Source organism: Rissa tridactyla, chromosome 14, assembly GCF_028500815.1.
Source record: "Rissa tridactyla isolate bRisTri1 chromosome 14, bRisTri1.patW.cur.20221130, whole genome shotgun sequence".
Taxonomy (NCBI): Eukaryota; Metazoa; Chordata; class Aves; order Charadriiformes; family Laridae; genus Rissa; species Rissa tridactyla.
This window is the reverse complement of record NC_071479.1, coordinates 4,141,114-4,153,354: the sequence shown is the minus strand read 5'-3', so window position 1 is coordinate 4,153,354 and position 12,241 is coordinate 4,141,114. Positions and strand designations below refer to the sequence as shown.

Genomic DNA, 12,241 nt, shown 5'->3' with positions numbered 1-12,241 from the left:
CCCCAGATAGACACGTATTGCCTTAACGCTGTCATTTCCCCAGTTGTTGGTGGCCACCATGCTGGCTGCGGCTTGGTCCTTAGTTGCCTGGTGGGCAGGACCCTCACATTTGCCCCTTTCAAAGGGGCTGGAAGCCTGCGGCTCCCCCGGGTTGGAGATGGTCAGAGGCGGTGGCCAAGGGGATCTGATCCTGGGCGGCTGCTCATTCCCGGGATGTGCAGGGCACGGCCACAACCTGCGCGGACGGGGCTCGCCCGGATGGGAGGTGGGAGAGTCTCTGCCCTGTCCCTCGGCAGCGGTGGGATCCTGACGAGCGAGACTGGTGATGAAAAGCTGTGTTACGGTCTCAAGGCTTTGCGTCTGTAAAGGCCGGCCGGGCGGCACTCTGCTGGGCCGGGCTCAGCCCCGTGTCCCCAGGTCGGAGACCTCGCGCTGCCGGTTGCTGCTGTGGCATTTTGCTTCATGTCCTCCCCAGGGCGATGATGGGGGGGGACCACGGCCGGGCAAAGGCTCTGCGGAAGGTGCTGACGGGCGTCATGAGCTGCCCACAGTCTGGTCACTCTCACTTACCAAACTCCACACAAGCCCTTTAAGAGTGCAATTACTAGAGCATCATTATTGCTGATGAGTCTTGGGCTAAAATGACTCTCCAGATGAAACAACCTCAAACAAACACGTCCGCGATCCCCAGCCTCCCGCCCCCATATTCCCGTTGCTGTTCTGGCTGCTGATCTGCAGCCCAGTCCCGCTTCTCCCATCGTTGCCCCCCTGTCTGTGCTGGAACCTGCTGGGAGCGGCCACAGACGGGCTCCGGCGGCTCCAAGGTTGGAAGCTGTCAAATGCATGGAGATGTTCCGGGTATTTTCATCTGAGAATTCAGCTCTGCTCTAATGAAGCCGCAACAGCCCGCTGAAGAGGTTTTATTCAAATCAAGGTGTTACTGACTAATCCCCCCTTGCAGCAGCTTCTGAGATGCCCCGTGTTTCCTGGGCTGCTTTTTCTTTCTTTCTCACAACCTTCAAACTCGACAAGGTTAAACTTGGAGGCACAAGAGCTCCCCAGCCCCGTCTGGCAACACCGAGGTGCGGAGACATGGGCTGGTGGAGCCGGCGGGACCGTCCCGAGGGCTGTCACTGCAGTGCCCAGCGGCAGGCAGGGGGTTGATGCTCCGGTGACCTGCAGTGGGGACCAAAGGTTCAAACCTCCCCCAAAGCACAGTTTTGGTGCCCCGGAGCGTCACGAGGAGGGATCGGGTACTTGGGTGCAGACGTGTGGTGTGGAGGATGCTCGGGGCCGTCGCAGCCATGGTGGGAAGGGCAGCAGGAGCGACGCCGGGGAGGTGCTGGAAGAGCGGCTGCCCAGGGACCTTCACCTGGAGGCGGCACAGGAGGGGTGGGAGAGCGGGACAGGCTGTGTTGGCACCCCGGGAATGGAAACGCTGCCTTTTGTGCAGCCCTGACCAGGGCCAAGGGGCTCCTGCCCAAAGGGACGGGTGCGGTTAAACGCAGGTGACTCTGTGAAACGCTGCAGGGGGCCAGGAAGGGTCTTGGCGGGAGGGGGTGGGGGAGACAGGACTCGGAGGGAGGATTTTAGCCTGGGTGGCTTTTGCCTTCCCTTCTCGGGCAGCTGCTGGTTCCTGGCGGCAGCAGCAGGTTGTCCTGGCTGGCTCGCTCCTGCGGCTGGCAGCCAGCACAGCCCGGCCACCAGCCCGGGACCGGGGCTGCTGTCTGGGCACGGCAACGGCCACGGGCCTTCTCCACATTCTGACGCAGCCAGCCTGTCTTCCCCGTCTCTCAGAGGAGCTAATTATGGTGATGTTAATGAGGCAGAGGTTCTGTTGCTGCCCAGGGTTTTAATGACTCTCCTCCAAGTTCTCTGCCGCTTTTTCTGGCGAGACAGAAGACGGGCGGTTTGGAGGGAGCGATGGGCAGTGGGGACCCTGCCCACAGTCCCCCTCGTCCCATGGCTCCCCTCCCTGCTCCAGAGTCCCTCCCCAGCTTTCCTGGAGCCCCTTTAGGGACTGGAAGGGGCTCTGAGGTCTCCCGGGAGCCTTCTCTTCTCCAGGCTGACCCCCCCCAGCTCTCCCAGCCTGTCCTCACAGCAGAGGGGCTCCAGCCCATTTGCTGGTACCTCCCACAGCGTCTTCCCCTTCTGGCCACTACCGCTGCCGTGAACGTGCCCAGAGCAGGGATGTGGCTCTCAGCCAAGCCCTGGGGGCTGCTGGCCCTTGGAGCTGCTTGTCCCGTTCGTCTCTCCCAGTGCCCAGCGCTGCCCAAAGCCGGGCGACGGGCGCTGGCTGGGAAGGAGGTGGTCGGTCAGGCCACGGCTGAAACGCCACTGGGAGAAACTTTTTACATGATCTGTTTGGGGGGGACAGACGGGACAAATACTCGCGTGTGCACGTGGCCAGCGTGTGGCAGGATGCTCTAGAAACTGGCAATGACTGAGCAGAGGTGCTGGAGCACTTGTGTAAAATATCTAAATAAATCTTTAATATTTCTAATTGCAAATGTACATAAATTGCACGGCCACATCATTTCTTTAAACACCAACAACTTTCTCTGTACATTATTACATAGTTTAAAAGGAGCTGAAGGAGATTCAGCAAACACTTCCACTTTGCTTCTTTTTTGTTTTTAAACATACTTACAAAAAAAGATTTGCTTTTCTTTATAAGAGGATATAAAACATAGCGACTGCTTATCAGGAACAAGTATCAGCCTAAGCAGATATACAGAGAGAGGTATATCTTAAGACACAGTGATGTATGATAAAGGAATATGTGAACATGGAGACTGCACTCTGGGGTACTGGTGGCTGACGCAGAACCACACGGCATTTACAGCAATGTCACAGCTCAGGTGAGCCGTGAGAGCCAACGCTTGAACGTGACGCCCTTTTTCAAAGCATGGTGGTTTCTGAATGTTGTGCAATGCCCTCAAGATTGGATTTGGTTTCTAAAGCCCGTGAGCTGCACGTCGGCATGCTGCTGTCGTCCTCCCTCTCCCCCCATCTGTGATTTTCCCCAAGGAAAAAAGAAAAAAGGCAACAGTTTTCCATGCATGGTCAGAGCAGGGCTTGGTGCCGCTCGGAGCAGGGCAGGTGCCACACGTCCAAGCCTCGTGGCTACGCAGTCGCCTCCGAACTTGCCCTGAAGAGTCAGAGACGGGCCACGGCCCTTCCTGGGGCCAGCTAAGGGGTCTTCTGGTGGCCATGAGGCCACTCGGACCCAGAACTGGCCAGGCTGGAGGCCTGGCTTGCTCTGCCCAGCCTTTGGGGACGAGGTTGACCCCGGCAGTCACTGCGGTCGGGAGGAGGGAGCGCTGCCGGGCTGCCCACCCCTGGGACAGCCTCACAGTTCTTCCCTTTGGACTTTCTGCTTGGTGCTCTCTGGGCAAAGCTACACGTCAGGGACAGGGCTGGTGACAGGTGCTGCTGCCTCAAAGGTGTCTCCCGGGGGCTGCCACCCCCCACTTCCCGGGATGGCCGGGGACGAGCCCCCTGCAGAGCAAAGCCCAGCCACACGTCGTGGCCGTCCTGGCTGAACACACCAGTGCATTTTCCACCTCCTGGGGCTAAAAATCCTCTCCTTGTTCATCACAGGACAGACCTCGGTATGTTTCCTATTGCAGCTGGGTATGGACATGGTAACTGTGAGGCGCCTACGAGTGCTCTGAACTATGGGAATGATTGATTACTTGCTGATTGCTTTCCCAGGAGAGCCTGCGATGCCTCTCTCGGGTCCACCAAGTCCCTTCTCCCTTTAGGAATCTTTGTAGTAGCAGAACCTGTGTCCTGCACCCTCCGGGGCTGGCTGCCCGGCCGCAGGGTTCCGCGTGTTCTCACAGTGCAATCAGTGCTTTACAACTGCAAAAGCAGAAAACAAAACCAACCAGACTCAAATGACAATGCCGAGTGACGCAGGACTCTTTGGATGGCGGCAGGATTTGCTTAAACTGGTGCAAAAGGGGCTGGTGACTACGCTGTAGTGTTAGTTGGCATGGGGAAGGACGTCGGTCCCTCCAGTCTTTTGGCACTGAAGCCATAATCCCTGTCCCAAACGATGATACTTACATCCGCACAGACCTTGGGATACCCTTCAGTCCATTTCATCCCCCTTCACACAAAAAGTCGCGTGTGTTTTTTCTTTTTTTTCCCGAAACGCTCACTACAGTTTGACGAAACCCCAAATCAAAACTCTTAGAACAGAATCGTCGAGGTGGCCCAACCCCAAATGTGGATCCCGGGCTCCTCTGCCTTCCCCTTTCCGCAGGTGCCCAAAGGGAGGAGGCTCAAATCACAACCTGCGCCTGGATCCGCATTTGCGAGCTGGGGTCCACCTCTCCAAAACAGCAGTGAGATACAGCCAAATCCTGACCGAATAAGCAGCACCAGAAGTAAGTTACTATATACAACCGTTAGTGAGATAGATACGTTACAGTAAACACTGAAAACATTTACAAAAAAAAAAATATTAAGACTCGTATTAAGATAAAAATCTGAGTGTGTCTTCATTTTGTTTACACCTTGACGAGTTTGCACTAGAACAGCCTCTTACTGTAGAAAGCGCAAGACCGAAAGAAAAGAAAAGGGAGCCGCTCACAAAACCGCTGGGGACGGCGGTGGTCGCTCTGCTCTGGGGCATGGCTGCGCCGCGCTGGGCCGGCATGGGCGACCGGGCCGGGCGCTCGCTGGCTCCCTCACGCACGCACACACACACACACACACACACGTACAGTTTATAAATAACAGAAACACGAACTGAAGTAACAGAACTGAACTCAGCCTGGATCTTACCACCAACCCCCACGGGGGCAGGGTCAGCTCCAGTTGTTGAGGGGAAGGAGACGAGGGGAGGGCGGGGGGGGGATCACTACTGCAACCAGACTTTGTCCTGATTTGAATTTCTTTTCATACTGGCTCAGGAAACTAAGCAACAGCTCCAGAAGGTGTTGGCACTGGAACTTCTAAGATTTTTTTAATAACTCGCTGTGGAAGGATTTAAGCGTTCCTGCTCTTTCAGCGGAACGGCGCGTGTTCGATAATTTGCACGTTTGAGGTTAAAACAGGAGTTTCTGACAGATCAGGGCTGGGGGGGGGGAGCAGTGCCTTGAATTGTGGCTGAGGAGAAGATAAAGACGTACTGTGCTTAGCTCCGGTACTAAACAATCGTTTGGTGGGAGTTTCTTTTGTCCGGCTCTTATGGAGAGCACTGACTGCATCCCGGAATTACTTCGGTGTATGAATGGAAACACGTTGCTGGTGGCGCACCCGGCCCCGTGCCCTGCTATAGCGTTTCCATCCCGCTATGTTACTTCTCTCTTGAAAAACTTCCATCTCTCGCGACACAAGTATTTTGGAACTCAAACACAATCAGCTCTAAACGCACATCTCAGGGCAACAGCGGCTTAAAATAGTCTTTTTTGCAGGGTTATAATGTATTTGACTCTGAGACAATGGCAGACGGAAGTGTACGTACCCAACGCTTCACCGTACCCTGTGTATTCCTAACCTGTCTGGGTCTTTCTCCAGTTGTAACCTTGTCAGTTTTGTGAGGTTCTTCAAAGCCATCTGTGCTAGTCTCCGAAATTCAAAGGTGACTGTACTTGTCATAAACACTTAGACATTACTTTCCTCTGAGGAGCTCCGTTTGGGGTCTGCTGTGCGACTGCACCGCTCTGCAGGCGTTGGCGGGGTGTGGAGACCTCAGGGCAACACGTTCGCTCCTCCGGGGACCGAGCCGCACTGGGCTTGGCCCAGGGCTTCCAGGGAACAGAAAAACGGTTGGGGGGGGGGGGGAGGGGGGGGAAAGCAGCTTTAATTTTGAAAACAACTGCGTGTGGAAGAATGCTGTTAATGAGCCTTACGGCAATGCGGAGCCTACTGGCAAGGTGTCCTGCTCAGGCAGCCTGGGTAGTGTGAGGCTGGAGACGGTACCTAAGCTGTGCGGAGCCCAGGGAACATCCTAGTGCCTTTGACTGTACATTTACACATGGCAGGAGGAGCTAGGACAGGCGTTGAGCAGTGTATTTAACTTTAGTGGGAGGAATAGGCAGATGTCCTGTACACTGTACACTGTCATCCGTATCTCAGAGAGATCTCTCTGGCTCTCGGTACGAGTGACCTGCTCTGAGAGTGGGAGTCGTGAAGGACTAACTTTTTTTTAGAAAAAAAACACACCACAAACCAACAAACACACCGTGGCGGCAGGTCAGCGGCACAATCCCCCGTTAAGGAGGTGACCCCTCCGCTGAGCACAACGTGTCTGAATGTGCCGAATCTGCGTGTTTCAGCAGTTAGGAAAGTCTAATCCTGGCTTATGCCTGCACAGTGCTCCTGACAAGGGGGCTTTCGGTGGTGGCTGCTGTTCTTGTTGGTTACTCCCTTATGACCATGTTTTACATTCTTCGAGCCGGTTAATTTCCATGCAGTGCTCATTCCCAATTTAAAGAGGACAGTATTCCAGAAAATGGGATCTTTTTTTTTCTAATGCATACTGTGAAAGAAAAGAAATACAATTACCGATCTTCATGGTTCTTCAGGGCTTTTTCTTGTTTCTTTGTCTGTTTTTCTCCCCAGCAATAGTAAAAATCTTGGCACAGAGCATTACATCCCCACAACGAACCCTTTCTCACACAAGAAGCTGGCCGTTCCGCGTAGCCCCTCACTCCCCCTCTACCACAACGGGCACCAGAAATCCAGCCCCGGTACCTGGGGCACAGCTCAGGGCCAAGCTCAGACAAGATTTATTTTATTCTGTGGCTAGAAGTGCTGGGGGGGACACAGTGCCCTGCGGGCTATTGCTTACAAAGACTCTTCCCCATTACTTGTGAGCGAGCAGAGGCTGGAGAGAGGACTCGGGACGTCATTCACCAGGTTGCCAGCTCCTCCCTCCAGGTGTGCCAGAGCCGCGGGCTTGCTCTGCTCCCCCGGCTGCCCGGGACCCCCAGCAGCCCCAGTCGTGCCCTCCTCCGCTGCCCTGGTTCCCCACGCAGCACCCCTCTGGCTACCGCATCGCACACAGCGTGCGCCCTGACCTTTCATCTGGACTGTGCTCCCTACATGGGCGGAGTTAATTAAACACTAATTAGCTGCGTAAATGCCCTGTGGGCAGTCACCCGCTGTAGGAGTCAGCGGCCTCACAAAAGCCAAGCTGGGCTGGGGCTTTGCTTCGGGGGAGTCGGGAGGAGCGGGGCCAAGCTGTGCTGCCATCCCTCCTACGGCTGCATCCAGCAGCACACTTTAACTGGACTTACTGGGCCACTGCCCGCTGCAGGCTCTGCCCAGCTCCCTTTATTTCGCTTACTGCAATGACAAGGACGTTATTCCTTGCTGGGAGGGGTGAGGCATATCCTTTGGGCAGTTTAGAAGGAAAAGGTTACTTTTGTTTAAACATTAAACACTGATTTAAATCCAACAGTGACAGCGATTCTCAAATATATGTTATTTCCTTAGGCCACTCATCTCACACTCGATCTTTCCGTCCCCTCAATGTGCTGGCATTAGCATCTCCCACAAAGGCTCAGTCAAGCGCGCCGTCCGCAGCAAGGAGCTGGTTTCTCTGGGGGGAGAGAGCAGCCGTTCTCTGAAGCCGGGGCTCACACCTGCTGCTGCACCGTCTCTCTGGCCAGGCCTCCTCTCCTGCGGCAGCGCCCTCCACGCGTTAACAATTACTGCTGTTTCTGAATTCTCCATTCTCTGTAATCTGCAATTTAGTTGGGTTTGTGGGGGAGATCCCATTACGTGTCTGCATGCTGTACCTCTCTTTCAGCTGAGTAAGGGCACTCATTAACCGTGCGTTGGCAGCATCCAATGAAGCAATGCGTTTCTCCTGCAACCAAAGAGGCAGAGGGCGACAGTCAGTGGAAAGGCTGGAGACCTGTCCCTCTGTGACGCCAGACCTTGTCCCGAGACAGCGACCCAGAGGCCCCTCGGACCAGTGCCTTTCTCTCTGGCATTCTTAGGTTTCTGGGGTTTTTTCAGTGCTACACGGCATTTTTTTGAAATCCGCTGCTATTAGCAGGGCCACGAACGTACTTTGCCTGGGCAACGTGAGCTAAATTCATTTTAGCATCCTGAAGAAAACGGAAATAATATAGTTTTTTTAATTCTTCAGTTATACAGAAATTGATTGTACTGTTTGCTCAAACTGCAGCTGTTACAAGGATGGTAAGATCCCTTTTCTAAAAGCAAGCTCTCCCAAGATAGTTATTCCTTGTCAGTGTTTAATTGATTTTGTTAGTGTAAATTAATAGTTTAAATGACTTGTGGCCTCCCAGGATGGCTTTGATGGCAACTCTCACCAATTACGGTATCGTAAGGATGGGAGCAAGAGCTTCCGTGCTGCAGCCTGACTCCGCTACCCCTGTTCTTTGTGCCACTGAACAAGTCATCGTCCTTCTCTGCCTGCCATCAGCAGGAGGGAACAGGAACAACTCAGAGGGGCCTTTGAAGGTCCATGTATGAACATGTCCAACACTACTGTACACCCCGAGATGACAAAATGAGAGCAGTCATCTCAGAGGCACGGCGAGAGCCTCGCATGTACCACACGCGGCGGCAGGAGACAGGACGGCGCGTCGAGAGCTGCTGGCAGGCTGCGTCCGCACCGCTCCCACCTCACAGACACCCCTGCGTCTGCCTGGCTCTGCCCGAGCGCAGAAGGGAACATGGTGATTTACCAGCTTTGAACAAATTACTCTACGGAAAAACGGTGATTCTTTTTACAGAGTTACTACTCTCTCCTTTTTAATTAGCTATACAGTAAATTAGTCATGAGTAGTGACTCAGAAGTGCTTAATAGAGTTGTTAAGAATAAGCCCAGGATATGCTATCACCTAGCCACGACCTGTAGGAAGGCCTAGCTGCTGAGAAGACACTGATCTCCGCCTAGACAAAGTAGGAGATTGCAGACTGTATTTACATATTCTCTTTTCCAAGCAGTGTTTTGCACCCATCATGTGATGCTCCTCTGCCATTGTAATCTCCAGCAATAACTGAGCTTAACAATTCTGCAAGCCACAACCCAAAGGCTGAAAACACATACTGGCTTTGCTCTGGCCAGGCTTTGTGTTTCTTCTGTCCAGGTCCTGCAAGAATTACTGGAACATGAAGCACCAAGCAAAGCTCTGGGGACCTCGGACTGAGCCAACGAGGATATGATCCTTCCACAAACTGACTGAATGGTGGGTATGATCCTGCCACAAACCGCCACCCCCCACATCCTCTGTGTCACCTGCCAAGCTCCAAGGCTGGAAAACAGCTGTAGGAATGCGAATGCTGTGACAATAAATCGCATCCTGGCGAAGTCTGACCGACTGCAGCTTGGTGCTCACTCACCCACCGCACGGTCTCGCCATGCTCGAGCTGGCCCTGCTGCACGGCAGGGCGGCTGCATGCTGGCAGACACCCTGGGAAGTGCTGCAGCCCTTGGTATCGGGGACTCACCTGTGCATCGATAATCTTCTGCTTGGAATCCACGGCAGCCTGCATTTCTGCATGGTCCTTCTTTAGCTCCTCCTCAACTGACATCAGCCTGGTAGCCGAACAGACAGGAAAAAAATTACAGTTGTTGGGCTCTGCTAAGCCCAGATCTCAGTCGCATACACATCTAAATCAGCCACCCAACGTGAATGATACAGATCAGGTCCTCATATAGTCCTTGACACCAAGGAAGCAAAGGGGTGATGTACATCTCTGAAGCACACAGGAAGAGATGTGACACAGCAGAGAAGGTAGTCTACGGACAGAACTGGCCTCACGTGGCAGCCCCCGTCATCCATACCAGGTCAAGCCATCTCATCTGACACTGGAATGGCGAAGCACACACCGAGATGCTCCCAGGACACACAGTTGTGCAGTCGAGCACAAAGAAGACACAGTCATTAGCACTACCTCTTCTTACACACAAACCAATGGTTCAGAACCAGTCTTTGTTCTGTCTCTTCTCCAGAGACCTCTACAGCAGACTGCCCCGAAGCTTAAGTGATACGGAAGGGTTAAGACTGACCCGTTAACGAGGGCCGATTAAAAGCACTAAGTGGGCTTGGCTCAGGTGGCGGTGAAGCTAGCTGCACTGAACAGTCCACGTCCTGGGCAAATGTAACCACCACATCACACGGGGTGGGAGAAAGAGATTTGTAGCTAGGAGTAATGGGATCGTGATGTATAGCTAAATATCGGAAAAGAACACTTTGATCATTGCATCTATTGCTCATATGAACAGAGAAGCAAGCCTGCCAGATCCTCTGAGAGCTGGGGCAGGCTGCCAGCTCCCCCCCTCTGAAGTTTTGCCTTTGTGAATCAGGAAAATGTTGTGGTTTTCCTTGTTCCAGGTAACACTGATGGGGGACCCGAAGAGTCAGCTCTGGAAATCCCCCCCCAGGGACTGTAACCCGAAAGGGCAAGGAAGTGAATAAATGCTGGAAAACCCACATGGGAAACCTGCCTGCACCTCCAAAGAAACCTGATTGTCCTGAGCAGGGGTCAGCTCTAACGCCAGCCAGGCTGCCCGCCTTACTGTCATCGCCAGCACTCCCACCTGCCCTGTACCTGCTGATGATGCCCTTCATCTGGATCTCCTTATCCTCCTGCTGTCTCCGGAGCCGCTCCTCGCTCTCCTCCAGCCTGGCCTGGTACTCCAGCATCAGCTTCTGTGTTGTCTCCTCCTGGCACTTGAAACGAGTCTCATATTCCTCCAGCTTCTTGTTGGAGATGCGAAGCTTGTCCTGCAGCACCACTAGGTCCTGCTGGTACTACAGCATGCAGGGACAGACACAGGAGGAGAAAACACATGTGGCATGTTACCGAGCAGGACTTTGCTTTTGCTGGGGTTTCCCCGTAACCCGATTATGCCCCTCTCCTTGCATTAGACTAGCTGCAAACCCGTATCAGATAACCCCGCTTGCCGACACCTCCTCTTCAGTCTTCTCCACACTGCGCTAGGAGCGATGCTGGGTTCCACTGGGCGGGCAGGTCACTGGCAGGTTCAGAGAATGGGTTGTTAGCAGAGTCTGGCATTTCACATGGGGAATGCAGGTTAGAGTGAGTGAATGGCAAACGCACCTGGCATCTTCCTCACACTAACAGCGCAGGGCTAGACACAGGCAGAAGCTGCACTGGTGGGGTTTTGGGTTTACGCATGAGCTCTTCAGCCTACCACAATAAATGTGGGCGTTCTGGAGCTGCTGGAAGCCAAGCAGGAGCTGTTAGTGCCGCCTGCCTCCTGCCAGGCAGCAGGCTCTGAGCGGTGACAGACGCAGGCCACCGCCGTCTCGGCACAAAGTGGTCACCCCTCATCAAGGCGAGGGCACCAGGCTGGCGTGAGCGGGGACAGTGAGCACTGCTGCCGTCCGGGGCCCAGCTTCTCAAACGACGGACTCAGATGTCACAGCAGGGTTCAATCCGAGAAGAGCTGCCGCATGAAGCCAAGACCCCACAGTTGCACTGTTCATTCAGAGGAAGCTAAAAATCAGCAGCAGAAGAACCACATAAAGCAATTATAAAAATTAAGAGCTTTCTAATGCAGTAGAACTAGGGTCAGCTATTGCAGAAGCACAGCATTCAGTACAACTTGCTTTGCTAAAGGAAAATCCAGTGTGTAGCTGTACGAAAACCACCCAATTTAATTTCAAAAAATTATCTTTTGAAATTGACTTCAAAAGAAAATCAGAACTGGAATAACCTTAGTATTAACAGGCAGCTGATAATTTGACAAGCTGCTCTCAAAGAGTCAGATATGGGAAAACGCCTGCCATCTGAGCCACGAAGTCTCTCAAAAAGCTACGAGTCTTATTCGTGAACTGACAAAAATGTGCTTAATTGTGTATTGACTTGGCCAGCTGAAAATACGGCCTTGCCCTTGGGCCATCACCACCTGTGTACGCACTTGAACCATGGACTTGGTGGTGTCCCAGTTGTGAGGGCCCTGGTGGGGAGTGTGACCAGCAGCGCAGCTCCTGGTGAGAGCGGAAGGCAGCCAAGGCTGCTGGCCCTGTACTGCTCAGCTGGACCCCCAGCCCATGCAAATCCACGCTGCTTTCCCAGTATCACCCCAGTAACTGACTGGCTGATGGCAGAAGTAACTGTTAACAACTCCTAAGGGTTGAAAATTTGCGACGCTGATGGTCTTCCTGAATTGCCAAAGTATGGGGGCCGTGGCAGGCAGATGGGCAGGACCTCCGAGCTCCTTCTGCCGGGGCAGGGACGGGCACAACAGATCACTCTGTTCTTCCTTTAGCAA

General features: G+C 53.6%; 1 protein-coding gene across 10 annotated transcripts in view; it reads right to left on the bottom strand.

Annotated features, from left to right (window-relative positions):
* Positions 1 to 2,465: 2,465 nt before the first annotated feature.
* Positions 2,466 to 12,241, bottom strand: part of DAB2IP (DAB2 interacting protein) — a 162,956-nt gene continuing 153,180 nt past the window's right edge. For 9 of the 10 annotated variants that reach the window (XM_054220320.1, XM_054220321.1, XM_054220323.1 and 6 more), the window contains 3 exons: positions 10,552 to 10,754; positions 9,448 to 9,535; positions 2,466 to 7,831 (listed from right to left, as the gene is read on the bottom strand). In XM_054220320.1, the coding sequence (XP_054076295.1) occupies positions 7,664 to 7,831; positions 9,448 to 9,535; positions 10,552 to 10,754 (459 nt within the window). In that variant the 3' untranslated portion in view covers positions 2,466 to 7,663. The remainder of the gene's footprint in view (positions 7,832 to 9,447; positions 9,536 to 10,551; positions 10,755 to 12,241) is intronic. The other variant, XM_054220322.1, reaches the window with a different exon arrangement.